General features: G+C 35.2%; 4 protein-coding genes across 4 annotated transcripts; 2 read left to right on the forward strand and 2 right to left on the reverse strand.

Moving 5' to 3' along the window:
• Positions 1-175: 175 nt before the first annotated feature.
• On the reverse strand, positions 176-3840 carry LOC109595231 (xenotropic and polytropic retrovirus receptor 1). The gene is made up of 10 exons (XM_020010543.2): positions 3492-3840; positions 3281-3434; positions 2822-3078; positions 2506-2767; positions 2081-2448; positions 1832-1979; positions 1581-1775; positions 809-975; positions 609-742; positions 176-550 (listed from the first exon to the last, which is right to left on the reverse strand). The coding sequence occupies exons 1-10, from the start codon at positions 3558-3560 to the stop codon at positions 307-309; spliced, it is 1998 nt and encodes a 665-aa protein (XP_019866102.1). The 5' UTR covers positions 3561-3840; the 3' UTR covers positions 176-306.
• A 123-nt stretch (positions 3841-3963) lies between these two features.
• Positions 3964-5916, forward strand: LOC109595205 (methyltransferase-like protein 17, mitochondrial). The gene is made up of 8 exons (XM_020010510.2): positions 3964-4077; positions 4137-4696; positions 4789-4951; positions 5009-5152; positions 5207-5278; positions 5348-5492; positions 5554-5692; positions 5750-5916. Exons 1-8 carry the CDS (start codon positions 4030-4032, stop codon positions 5856-5858), a joined length of 1380 nt encoding a protein of 459 aa, XP_019866069.1. The 5' UTR covers positions 3964-4029; the 3' UTR covers positions 5859-5916.
• A 93-nt stretch (positions 5917-6009) lies between these two features.
• LOC109595219 (uncharacterized) lies at positions 6010-7077 on the forward strand. Its single transcript, XM_020010524.2, has 4 exons — positions 6010-6481; positions 6534-6595; positions 6654-6750; positions 6822-7077. The coding sequence occupies exons 1-4, from the start codon at positions 6470-6472 to the stop codon at positions 6957-6959; spliced, it is 309 nt and encodes a 102-aa protein (XP_019866083.1). The 5' UTR covers positions 6010-6469; the 3' UTR covers positions 6960-7077.
• Positions 7078-8535: 1458 nt separating this feature from the next.
• LOC109595199 (uncharacterized) lies at positions 8536-11683 on the reverse strand. The gene is made up of 3 exons (XM_020010503.2): positions 11585-11683; positions 10387-10469; positions 8536-10321 (listed from the first exon to the last, which is right to left on the reverse strand). Exons 1-3 carry the CDS (start codon positions 11606-11608, stop codon positions 8725-8727), a joined length of 1704 nt encoding a protein of 567 aa, XP_019866062.2. The 5' UTR covers positions 11609-11683; the 3' UTR covers positions 8536-8724.

The following is an 11683-nucleotide window of genomic DNA, read 5'->3' on the forward strand; positions in this document are numbered from 1 at the left end:
GCGCCGTGGAACGTTCCTGCTGATAAACCAAAACTTTCGGGTTTAATTAAAACCATTGTGGTTATTATAAAATAATTTCTATGAATTTTTATTATCTGTAAATTTATGTACAAAATAATTATTTCTTCATACACAACAATTTAAACAACTGATTTCTCTAATAAGACTCAACAAATTAGCACCAACAAAATCCTATTATATATTAATAAAACTGTCAAAACAAAATGCAACTGAACAATATAAAAATAATAAATAGCAGACATCCTTATAATTAATAATAAATAATAGTTATTCTTATTAATATAGTTAATTGTCCATGTCATCAGTGGATTCTCCTTCTAGAGTTAGTCTGGGTTCGTCCTTCTTTTTGCCAGACATGTTCTTCTTTTTCCTGCGATTTATCACACCGTCTTCTTCGTCCATCATTCTAATAATCAAGACTTGATCTGATGTGTCCAAAGGTGCGACCGAAATGTCTCTCACGGCTCTAAATTTACCGCAGTTATTCAGATGTTCGTTCTCAAGTCGGAAAAAGTTCCAAACGAATCTCCTAAAGACACCATGGAATAAGTTAATAAATAAAAAAAGCATAGTAAGATGAATATCACCTGAACACTTCAAGCGGCGCCAAAACTGTAACGATTGTGTTTTCTATGAACATGCCAGTTTCGGTCAAGGAAATTAAGAATGCCCAACCAAACCGTAGAATTAAATCTTCTATTATTGCAAAGTAGTAGAACCACTGAAAATATAGTTGACGGTTGAATTTCACTAATACGTGTGTGACACCTTATTGGATAAAAATTACCGTGGACGAGTATACGATTTCTTCTCTGAGGAACTTGTTATCGCCCGCTTTGGCGTCGAATAGTCCCCAATCCAGTTTGATGTCCCACGTGTAAGCGTAACACGAGCTGATTAACGAAGCCGTGATCCACAAATAGAAAAACGGATTCTCCACCGAACTCCAATCTCCTGAAAAAAAAAACATCATTCATCAAATGACACTGACATTTAGCGCGATTCAAAATCGATCGAAAGAAAACATGAAATGGCTGTTATAGAAAAATTCAAGAGTTACGTGAATCTGAGATGCAATCAACTGCTGGTGATTCGGATACGTCCCTACGTTCATTTTATTGTGTTTGGAGTGATTTGTCCCGTGGTTTTTCAAGAGTTCCTCAACACAGCCATTTACTCTTTGACCATGCACTTTTGGCCGGCACATATTGTAAATTTCGACGACATTTATCGGAACCTCATGTACAAAAGTAATGTAATTATTAGCAAATTCATGTCATAATATAAACAGTTGTCATTTTAAACCTGTATAAAAATAAATAAACGTGCAGGTGTGGCCTTTTATTGTTTCGCTCTCCACGAAGTTCAAGGATCCCCGCCCGCATTTGCGGTTACTTTAATTAAACGACGTTCGCGACCAATTTGTATTCAGCGACGCCCTTTCAGTCCCATTTGATAAATTACGTCTGTCTACAAAGCCACGTTGTTTTTTACCTCATACCATCTCCAGCAGACAACGATAATTATTTTAAACGCGGCTGCTCAAGCATAATACGAACCTGCGTACTTCTTGTACAAAGTCGAAAAGACGACAACGAAGAATGACGTGGCATATTTGGCAGCGTTCACGATATGGGGGAACGCTTCTTTCGTATCTCTGTATCTTCGGATGCACTGCGCGAACCTAAACCAGGGCGGAAGACACGCCACGAAAGCACGCACGTACAGAAAATTATCCACGCAATAATTCGCATCTGAAAAGTCACATATTGGTCTCTTTTTTTTATTACAGTCTAGCTATTTATTTTACCTTTCCCCTCTGACCAACTCGGATTGGTTAAGTAGAAGCAAAAGAAAAATTGCATATCTGTAAACAACGTCACCAGGCTGTTCAATTGATCGGCCACCCAGAAATCCGCGAAGGAAACGTAACAAAACGGAGCCATAAGCACTTTCCCCTACGATAAAACACAATTTTACCCTTTATTCCAAAGTATATTCTAATAAAAATAATAAAACAAAATAAATTTTAAAAATACACACATTAATGTGTACACACCAAAACTCTGAGGGCCCAAAACCTTGCTTCGTGTCTAAAAGTCTTCGTTGGATTTATAATGAACGCCAACATGACAACCAGTAAAGCCAACGGATTAATGTAAGCTGGAATGCTAAGCTCGTCGCTAAACAAAAACGACAGAACGGAAATGGACCAGATCACACCGAAAACCGATGCCATTTCGATTATGTGCTGTTCGGACAAGTGATTCCTTGGATCCATTTCAAAGATCAGTACGTGATTTACGCCCGACGATCGCCATCCATATATGTTGATGCCCCACAAGAAGAGGAACTCTATTATCAAGAACGGTCCCCTATACAATCTCGTAACTATTCTCCAATCATCTCGGCTCTTGTGGAAGATTCCTGCACGCAACAAAAAATATAAATACACCATTAAGCGATTGGTTTCGTCTAATTTACCGGATAATATGACGGCCACGAGGAGTACGATTAAAGAACCTGAAAACAGACCGACTTTGAAGGTAGTCCAGGGACTTTGTTGTTCGCCGAGGGGCGGAACTCGCAACCTCTTCATGGCCCTTTGTCTGTCTCCGCCTTCCAAATCCTGTGTGACGGTAGCCTCCGTTTCCCTTATTAGTCGGTCTATGTCTTTGTTCGTGTAGAAATGTGAACTTTCTACATGATCCACTCTCCATTTCGCTCCGCCATCAGTTAACAATAACTAAAAATTAATAATTATTTACAGGGTAATATTAAAGTCGTCGAACGACGATACTTTATCGTGCTTCTTCAGGATCTTCCTGAAGCCTGTGAAGTTTAAGTTTTGGTAGTTTTGTAGTAAGATAAGACTAAGGTAGAATTCGCTGAATGCGAGTTTGAGCTCTTGCATTTTCCTGGCGGGCACGTTTCTTTTTCTTAGTATATTGTTTTTGATCGACGACGTATTAGCTTTGACCGTGTATTCCACATCTTGCGCTTCGCTCAGGTCGCTCTTTAGACCCGCGTATTTCCTTGTCGCCTCTGCTAATTTTTCTAAAATATTAAATTGTCATTTCACACTCCTATCGCGGATAATTATTTTTTTCACCGAATTTTTAAATGTTAAATTTTAATAAATAAAACCATTTCTTAATTCATTTATTTATATCTAATTTATTAATTTCAATTATCTGATATTTCATAAAATTTATACAAATATTACATAACAAATAAAGAAGAAATTTAATAATTTTACCTGAATAAAATGTATTAATTTTGGTAAGTTCTTTATCTGAAAAACTGAAAAATCTCTCGTCGAATTTGGCGAAATATCGCGTCAATATTTCAGGCTCGATAAGTTCAGCGGACGGCGCCTGTTCCACCGCCGCGTACAACATAGATTTCATTTCCTAAAAATAATTAATAAATCAACACGAATAATTAACACAATTTTAAATTATCCTCACCTCATAATTAATATATTGTTTACGCCATTCCGGCGTTATATGCGCGGACAAGTGTTCTGCGAACTTCATTATTTAATTTTCAAGTCATTTGGTATAACATAAAATGTGTTTTTATTCGTCTATTGGTATTATTTTGATGTGGACGTCAAAACGACGACTGACGTCGCTCTCCCCGCATGCGGCGTCGAAAACTGTGGTAATACAGAACACTGCACTCTTTAACTTTACATACGGTGATGTCAGATTGTAACGTATTTTTCAACTTTGGTGATTAAATATTTTCTCTAGATTAATTAATAAATATTTTTGTGTTAATTGAGTTAAACTATATTAATTAATTTTGTTCATTTTAAGTTTTATTAGTTCAGTAGTGTATTTAGTAAATATTTTCACAAAAAAAATATTAAATTATAATATTGGACGGGCGTTTAAAATTGAATTGTGACAACATAGCTGAATGACCTAACCTACAAACACAAACTGTCACTGAGATATAACCTACTTTAACCTAAACATGGTACAAAAATAAACAAAAAAAATGAATTTCAAAAATATACTGCGATTCAATGGACAATTGACTAAAAAGGTGAAATTATATGAAAAATTGGTATAAAATTGTATAATCTTTTCTATATAATTTTTTAGTTTAGTACAAAAGCTCAAATAAAAGTAATACCTGACGAAGAAGTGATTTACAAAATAGATAACAAAACTATAAAGCTTCGGGATCATCCTGGTATAAATAAACCGAGGGCCATAATAATTCCAAATGCTTTCATTAAAGCAGTAGTTAATGTTACACAAGACCAACCATTGAATCAACTCATTGCTAAAAGTATTGAATTAAATAGCCATTTAAAACATAAAAATCCTCCATTAGAACATGAAGAACTCAAAATGATTGCACGGAAAACGCAGAACAAGGTGTTGTCCCAATGTCAGAACATTGAAATAAACTCTGAGAGTGATGAAATGAGGTTCAGGCAAATTGTGCAAAATAAAGTAAATGATTCATTAAGAAAAAAGGTTTATAATTGGAAACCCGTAATTTATGATGATTTTAAAGCACTGGTTTATCTAATAGGTAGATCGGCTCCTGAATATGGTGTTTTAGTGAGAATATTTTCTGAAATTCATAGAAGAGATCAGGAATTTAAACCTAGGAGCTTTTTCGATTTTGGCTCTGGTGTTGGAACTGCACTATGGTAAATGATTATGAAATTTGTAAATTTATAATGATATATTATTATTATTATTATTATTATTATTTAATTAAGTGATTGTCAAAAAATTTTAGGGCGGCAAATACGTTTTGGAATCAACACATATTTGAATATTTCAATGTTGATTCCTCACCTTCAATGAATGATTTATCTCAAATTTTGTTACAAGGTGGAAGAGGCAATAGTGCATCCTTAATTAAAGGCATTTTTTATAGACAGTTTTTACCAGCAAACAACGTAAACATTTTCCTTATTTTAGTATATTTCCAATATTTTACAATGATAATGTTTTAGACTTCTTATGATTTGGTAGTTTCTGCTTATTCACTTATGGAACTGCCTTCACAAGAGGCCAGGCTAAAAACCATATTGAATCTATGGAATAAAACTGAAAAATATTTAGTTCTTGTTGAACAAGGTACCAATGCTGGTTTTAAGGTAAATTCATCCATGACTTTTTTAAAATAGTATCCTCATAATTATCTTTTAAAGGTGATAAATGAAGCTAGAGATTTTATATTGCAAATAGATACAGAATCAAGTAAAGGCCATGTTTTTGCACCAGTAAGTTTTACATGTTTATTCTGCTTTACATATATGTTTAATTAAAAAACGGTTTAACTAATATTCTAGTGCCCTCATGATCTGATTTGTCCACGTTATACATTAAATGACGGTACACCATGTAATTTTGAAGTGACATATTTCTCTTTGCCAATATCTGGAGCAGCATCTGCAGCTAAAAAGGAACTTTTTTCTTATGTTGTTCTTAAAAAAGGTGAATATAATCTCCAAATTTATTTACAATTTGTTTTAAACATCAATTCAATTTCAATTAGGTAAAAAAGATGAGTGTGATCCTCAATGGCCAAGAGTGGTTCGTTCTCCTTTGATACGATCAAAACATACAATTTGTAGGATGTGCACTTCAGAAGGCAAATTATCTGAAGTCATCTTCACTGCTTCAAAACACGGAAAGTATATCATCAAAAATAATAAATTTATATAAGCAATTAATTGATTGATTGCTTTTAGAACAACATATCAATGTGCAAGAGCTACCAGTTGGGGTGATTTAGTTCCTATTAAATTACAAACCATTGACGCGGATAATAATGTTGAAGATATTAATAAAATAGATTAGTTTTTTGTTACAATTGTTTTTATCTTTGTGTTTTATTAAACATTTATTTTATTTTCCACCCTTTGATGTTACATTTACTCTATAGACGTATTCTGAGTTGCCTGATTTCAAACGTTAAAGTAGATGCTATTCCTACTTATAGTAGACTAAGAGTGTATTTATTGTCTTTGAAGTAAATGACTTAATATTATTTTGATGTTATAAATATGTATGAACGTGAATATTCGTATAAAACATTAAAAGGTAATTAGTAACCAGATCGGTGATTAATTTCTCTTTTCGCGCAGTCCGAAATGGCGAATTGAAAGAACGGCATTGAACTTGCACTTGTATTTTCTCATCCGATTGAAATTCCAGACAAATCGGAATCCGCCGAAAGTCGTTTATGGTAATGAGCAAGTGATCACGAAAGTTTTTTTTATGATCGTTCCTGATAACAATAATGATGAGATGCCGTCTAAATAGTAAATTGTATACATACTGTTACACTTTCAGCAAATGTAAATTCGTGTCGGCTTATAAATACAATAGGACATTAATTTCGTGGTCGCAGTCGAAAACTTGGAGCACAACAGAACAGTGATTATTTATTTGTGGATTTTAAGTGAAAGATGAAAATATTTGTGAGTGGACAGTGCAATTTTATGTGTTGAAAACTAATCAGTCGGATTTTAGGTGCTCATTTTACTCGCTATAGTTTTACTTGAACAGTGTGATTCACATCAAACACAAACAAGGTTTGCAAAACAAAATATAAAAATGTTGATTTAGTCAGCTAAAGTCAAAATTTTGCAGCATTTTTAATTTTAAAGAGGGCGAAGGACTTGGTGGAGTATGGAAATCCAGGGTGGAATGGAAGGTTCAATGGGTCAAAGATTGGGAAACAAAAAAGGTATATTAAATTAAAATTAATTAAAAATTCATATAACTCGTATCGGAATTGTTAATCGATTGATTGTCTAGATTTACGTGCCAGTGTGGAAAAAAGTATGGTCTCCGGTAAATATTCGCGAATGGTTCCCGCTTCCAAAACCTCCGAAAGATTGGGATCCACATCCGCCGCATCATCCTGTACAACCCTCAACAGTCAAGTTATATTGAACAGAATTACGTTGTACAACCACACTTTGTGCGCTTTATTGTCTACTATTGGATCACATTGATTTTTTTATTTATAGTAATTTATTTTATTTATTAATAAAAATTCTTTAAAAACTGGCGAATGTGATTTATTTAATTTTAAGTTTTGTTTGTTTATATGTTGTACATGATGCTGCAGTGAAAAATATCTTACAAAGATCATATTTGCTGAACTAAAAAATTTTTGAATAAATCTTATATGAATTCGTTTGTATTACATATTTACATTAAATACGTTTGTAAATTTATTGTTGTTGTACTAACAATAGTCAAATATGGATCAGTGGTTTTCCCATTAATGACAACGCCCAAACTTTGCTGTCTTATTTTTATTGCTTCCAACCCACATGGTGAAAGTAATTTCTGTTCAACTATTAAAATAGACGATATTGTCATATCTGTAGTTGTTCAGGTTTATTGGTCGACGTTTGTTGGAATTATTTCCTGACCTTTCGCTAGCAGGAGGGGCTAGCATCTTCAGAGGTCTGATTTGGTTCGTGTCACTTCTGATTAACAATTAAATGGCAACTTAAACAACTAATGTTTTAGAAATTTCGTTCTGTTCGTTGACGTTCTTATCTGTTTAGCGATTTTGGTGTTTTTGAGCACTGGTTTTATCAAACTTCAATGCTTCTTCTTTTCTGTTGAAGTTGTTTCCGTGTTTACGAATATTGTTAAGTTGAGAGTTTAGGTGTTTTAGAAACTGATCTAGTTTTTCTTGTCCATGGAATTCCATATCACGAATGTATCATCCACATAACGATACTAAACAGTAGATTTGTGTTGGGAAGTCTCAATCGTTGTTCAAACTTTTCCATTAAGAAATTGGCGATTACTGGACTAAGAGGACTGCCCATTGCTAATCCTTCAGTCTGTTCGTAATATATCTGGAGAGAATATTTTTGATATCATGTTTAAGGAATCATTGACAGGAACTATTATCTCTACAAAATGAATGGAATCTTTGATAAAGATTGAGGTGTTTTCAACATGAGGTTATAGGAAACTGGTTAGATACGATAAGCTAAGTTATATGTTAGTGACCCAGGAGTACTAACATCTGCACTCCATACTTGTAAGATTGCTTGTCGGTGGCTTGGCTTTAATTAGAATGTTATAGGTTTCCATGCGGATTTCTTGGGCAACATTTTCTGGTAAAGTTCTAATGGCCGCCTCAGTGTTGTTGTATGCACTGTTAGATGGAAATCACAAGATAAAATTCTAAGATACACAATTGTTTGCCTCAAGAACTGGATATAGCAAGAGAATGATTAGGAAAGCAATTGAAATCCATATACACGGAAACAACTTCAACAGAAAAGAAGAAGCATTGAAGCTTGATAAAATATGGACACCAGTGCTCAAAAACATCAAAATCGCTAAGCAGACAAGAACGTCAACGAACAGAATGAAATTTCTAGAACATCAGTTGTTTAAGTTGTCATTTAGTTGTCGATCAGATGTTAGAAAATTGAAAATATTTTTTTAATTTTATTTCTTGTCATAAAATTTAAGGAGGCTTAAATAAAATGTTGAATATTTGTTAAAATATATTTACAAGATTAATAAAATTATTAACAAAAAATCAACAAATCGCAAACAAAAAATGCATACGCACAGTTAATGTAAACTTAAATCAGTCGTCGCATCATGCATTAAAGCTACATCTGAACTAAACCTAATATTTACAAAGGTACAGGGATGATAATCTCGCAACCACAACGAACTACGAAGTTGGGAACGACAGGCTCCCCGTCTTCTCTTGTCCCTCAATTTTGGTTTGAGTGTTTTGTGCTAGTGTACTTTCGTTGGCGTTCCTTTTGTAAATTTTGTTGCTGTCTACGTTCGCAACTTTCTTGTCATCTTTCCTATCCCAGCCGTGATGGTGGTGGTCGTGGTGGTCTGGGGTCGGGAACCATTCGTTGATGATCACCGGTCTCCAGATCATTTTCCAACCTGGCACCCAAATTTGTTTCCAATCCGGCACCCAGATCTGCTTCCACGCCTCTTTCCATTCGAGTTTTTTATCCGGCAGCCAGATCTGTTTCTTCTCCGTCCTCCAGACCTGTTTCCATGCTTCCTTCCATTCAAGTTTTTTGTCGGCAACCCAGATTTGTTTTTTCTCAGTTCTCCAGACTTGTTTCCACGCCTCTTTCCACTCCAACTTCTTATCGGCGACCCAGATTTGTTTTTTCTCCGTTCTCCAAATTTGTTTCCAGGCTGGCACCCATTTCAGTTTTTTGTCGGGGATCCAGACTTGCTTTTTGGCTGGTTTCCAGTACTTCTTCCATATCGGCTTCCAAACTAACTTCTTCTTCCAGATGTCGTGGGCTGTGTACTCGTTTCCGTGGTGATCTTTACCTAAGTAATGTTCTCCGTGGATGCCTTCCTTAACCCAGACAGGAATCCAATGTTTCTTCCAAGCCGGCACTTGGATTTCTTTCCATGCGGGTACTTGGACTTCAACCCAGACCGGTTTCCAGATCTGCTTCCAATCGGGTAATTGCACTTCCTTCCATGCTGGTACTTGAATTTGTTTCCAAACTGGTTTCCAGATCTTCTTCCAATCTGGTACTTGGATGTCTTTCCACGCTGGCACCTGGATGGGTTTCCATACTGGCTTCCAAATCTTTTTCCAATCCGGCACTTGAATTTCTTTCCATCCCGGTTTCTTCGTCGGTATCCAAATTGGTTTCCAGTACTTCTTCCACTCCGGTTTCCAAATTTGTTTCTTCGCCGGCTTCCAAATCTTTTTCCAACCCTTCTTCCAAATTAGCTTTTTCTTCCAGTAACCAGGATCGTGATGATCGTGATGATCGTGATGATCATGATGATCATCGTGATGTACTACATGATGTTCGGTATGGTGCACGTCGTGGTGTTCATCATACACGTGCACCTCCCCACCGTTGATTCCGGGAGCAGTTCCTCCAAACGCTGGGCCTGCAGCACCAGCGGCATGTCCAGCATCATATCCGCCACCGGAGGCATGACCTCCTCCCAGATCGTGACCGCCTGCTAAAGCCCCTAAATCGTGACCTCCGGTCAATCCGAGGGCGCCTCCGCCTCCTCCTCCACTAGCTCCAAAACCATGGCCTCCTCCTCCGGCACTACCACCGAAAGCGTGACCTCCGGCACTGGCGCCGAAATCGTGGCCGCCACCGCTGCCGCCGCCACCGCCTCCGCTTGCGGCGTAATCGTGACCGGCGGCACTACCACCTCCAAAACCTCCAGATTGGTCTAAACCGGAGCCGCTGTGACCTAAGTCGCCGCCTCCGCTCGCTGGAACCGGGTAGTCGTATCCCACTCGTTTATTTATGTTCCTGATGGTTATTAGTTTTAAATTATTGAATATCTTGTGTATTAGATGAATAACTGTTTTACTTACTGTTGCTCTGCAGTTTTCGGTTTCGCAGTCTCAATTGCTTTCCCTTGCGCCCACGTAACTTGTAGTATTACCCAAAGGGTAATCTGAAACAGAAGTTTAATTTTGAAATTTAATTTAAAAAAAAATAAGTATATGAAGCGTTTCATCAATTTCCAACTAATACCGTTTACTAATTAACAGGTATCAATATGTTAAATGCAACATGTAATCCTCACGTTGTTTATTTTAAATAGTATTTATGCGTCGTATTAGTATTAATGTAACCGTAAATATTCAATTGAGATAACAGCAAAAATAAATAAGCTTTCACTAGTGAAACACAAACGATTTATGCATGTGTAAATGTCTTCTGAATCAATTACTTTTGTTAATTAATTAGGAACATTTTTCAGTATTTAAAATTCATCCATTAATTTTTTCATTTAAATGCTTTTAAATAATTATTAGAGTTATTTCAGTTTTAAATGTATTGAATAATTAGAATTATATTAATAAAAATCTTGACATATAATAAATGGTAAATGTTCATTTAATACTAATTAGTTAAGGAAGATTTACCGCTTAACATATTGAAAGCAAATGAAGAAATTCGCTTTTTCCATCTAACCGTTTCTATGCATGCAACTAACTTAAACAAGACACAATGTTTAATCGCGTTTAAGAAAGTGATTCGAAGAAAATGCACGTGATTTGTTTACAACGAAATTATCAGAACACATTTTGAACTTTCATCCAATGTTAAAAATATGTATATATCGTTAGTAAAATATCAATATTAAAGTTCCATTAAAATAGTTAATTATTGTTTAAATATAAGAAAATTATAAAACTTTAAATTATCAATAAATTAAATTAAATGAGAATAACAAATAAAAACTATAATTAATTGGTGTAATGTGACATATAATTCATTTAACGCTTAATTTAATAAACCAATAAAAATATTTTAAATTTATTAATTTGTAATAAATTTAAAAATCATAACTGTGTTCCTTCAACAAAACTAAATTGAATTTTTTAAAACGCTACTGATGTTGACAATCCAATTAAAAATATACATTGATAATCGCGTCCAAAAATCGTATGTCACATCACGCACAATCGCTTAAACCACAACACATTTATCCCTTGAGTGAATCACTGATTTAAAAGTCCGAAAAAAGCAGCGACACAAAAAATAATGTAAATAATCACTGACCACTAGGCTCCGGTGGACCCTCATGTCGATTGGGAGCCACAGAACCGCTTCGGTGAAGTTCTTCGCAACGGAAAAACTATAAACTCATACCGATGTCCG

Source organism: Aethina tumida, chromosome 2 (genome assembly GCF_024364675.1).
Source record: "Aethina tumida isolate Nest 87 chromosome 2, icAetTumi1.1, whole genome shotgun sequence".
Classification (NCBI taxonomy): domain Eukaryota; kingdom Metazoa; phylum Arthropoda; class Insecta; order Coleoptera; family Nitidulidae; genus Aethina; species Aethina tumida.

What these genes read in the sequence shown, in the direction of transcription:
- LOC109595231 (XM_020010543.2), bottom strand. Translation starts at nt 3,560, where the DNA reads ATGAAGTTCGCAGAACACTTGTCCGCGCATATAACGCCGGAATGGCGT. An exon ending in AATTAATACATTTTATTCAG is followed by an intron (nt 3,079 to 3,280) that starts GTAAAATTATTA and finishes TTAATATTTTAG; the next exon opens with AAAAATTAGCAGAGGCGACA. An exon ending in GCGCCGCTTGAAGTGTTCAG is followed by an intron (nt 551 to 608) that starts GTGATATTCATC and finishes TGGTGTCTTTAG; the next exon opens with GAGATTCGTTTGGAACTTTT.
- LOC109595205 (XM_020010510.2), top strand. Translation starts at nt 4,030, where the DNA reads ATGAATTTCAAAAATATACTGCGATTCAATGGACAATTGACTAAAAAG. An exon ending in AAGGCCATGTTTTTGCACCA is followed by an intron (nt 5,279 to 5,347) that starts GTAAGTTTTACA and finishes CTAATATTCTAG; the next exon opens with TGCCCTCATGATCTGATTTG. An exon ending in TTATGTTGTTCTTAAAAAAG is followed by an intron (nt 5,493 to 5,553) that starts GTGAATATAATC and finishes AATTTCAATTAG; the next exon opens with GTAAAAAAGATGAGTGTGAT.
- LOC109595219 (XM_020010524.2), top strand. An exon ending in TCACATCAAACACAAACAAG is followed by an intron (nt 6,596 to 6,653) that starts GTTTGCAAAACA and finishes AAAATTTTGCAG; the next exon opens with CATTTTTAATTTTAAAGAGG. An exon ending in AAGATTGGGAAACAAAAAAG is followed by an intron (nt 6,751 to 6,821) that starts GTATATTAAATT and finishes TTGATTGTCTAG; the next exon opens with ATTTACGTGCCAGTGTGGAA.
- LOC109595199 (XM_020010503.2), bottom strand. Translation starts at nt 11,608, where the DNA reads ATGAGGGTCCACCGGAGCCTAGTG. An exon ending in GGGTCCACCGGAGCCTAGTG is followed by an intron (nt 10,470 to 11,584) that starts GTCAGTGATTAT and finishes CTTCTGTTTCAG; the next exon opens with ATTACCCTTTGGGTAATACT. An exon ending in CCGAAAACTGCAGAGCAACA is followed by an intron (nt 10,322 to 10,386) that starts GTAAGTAAAACA and finishes AATAACCATCAG; the next exon opens with GAACATAAATAAACGAGTGG.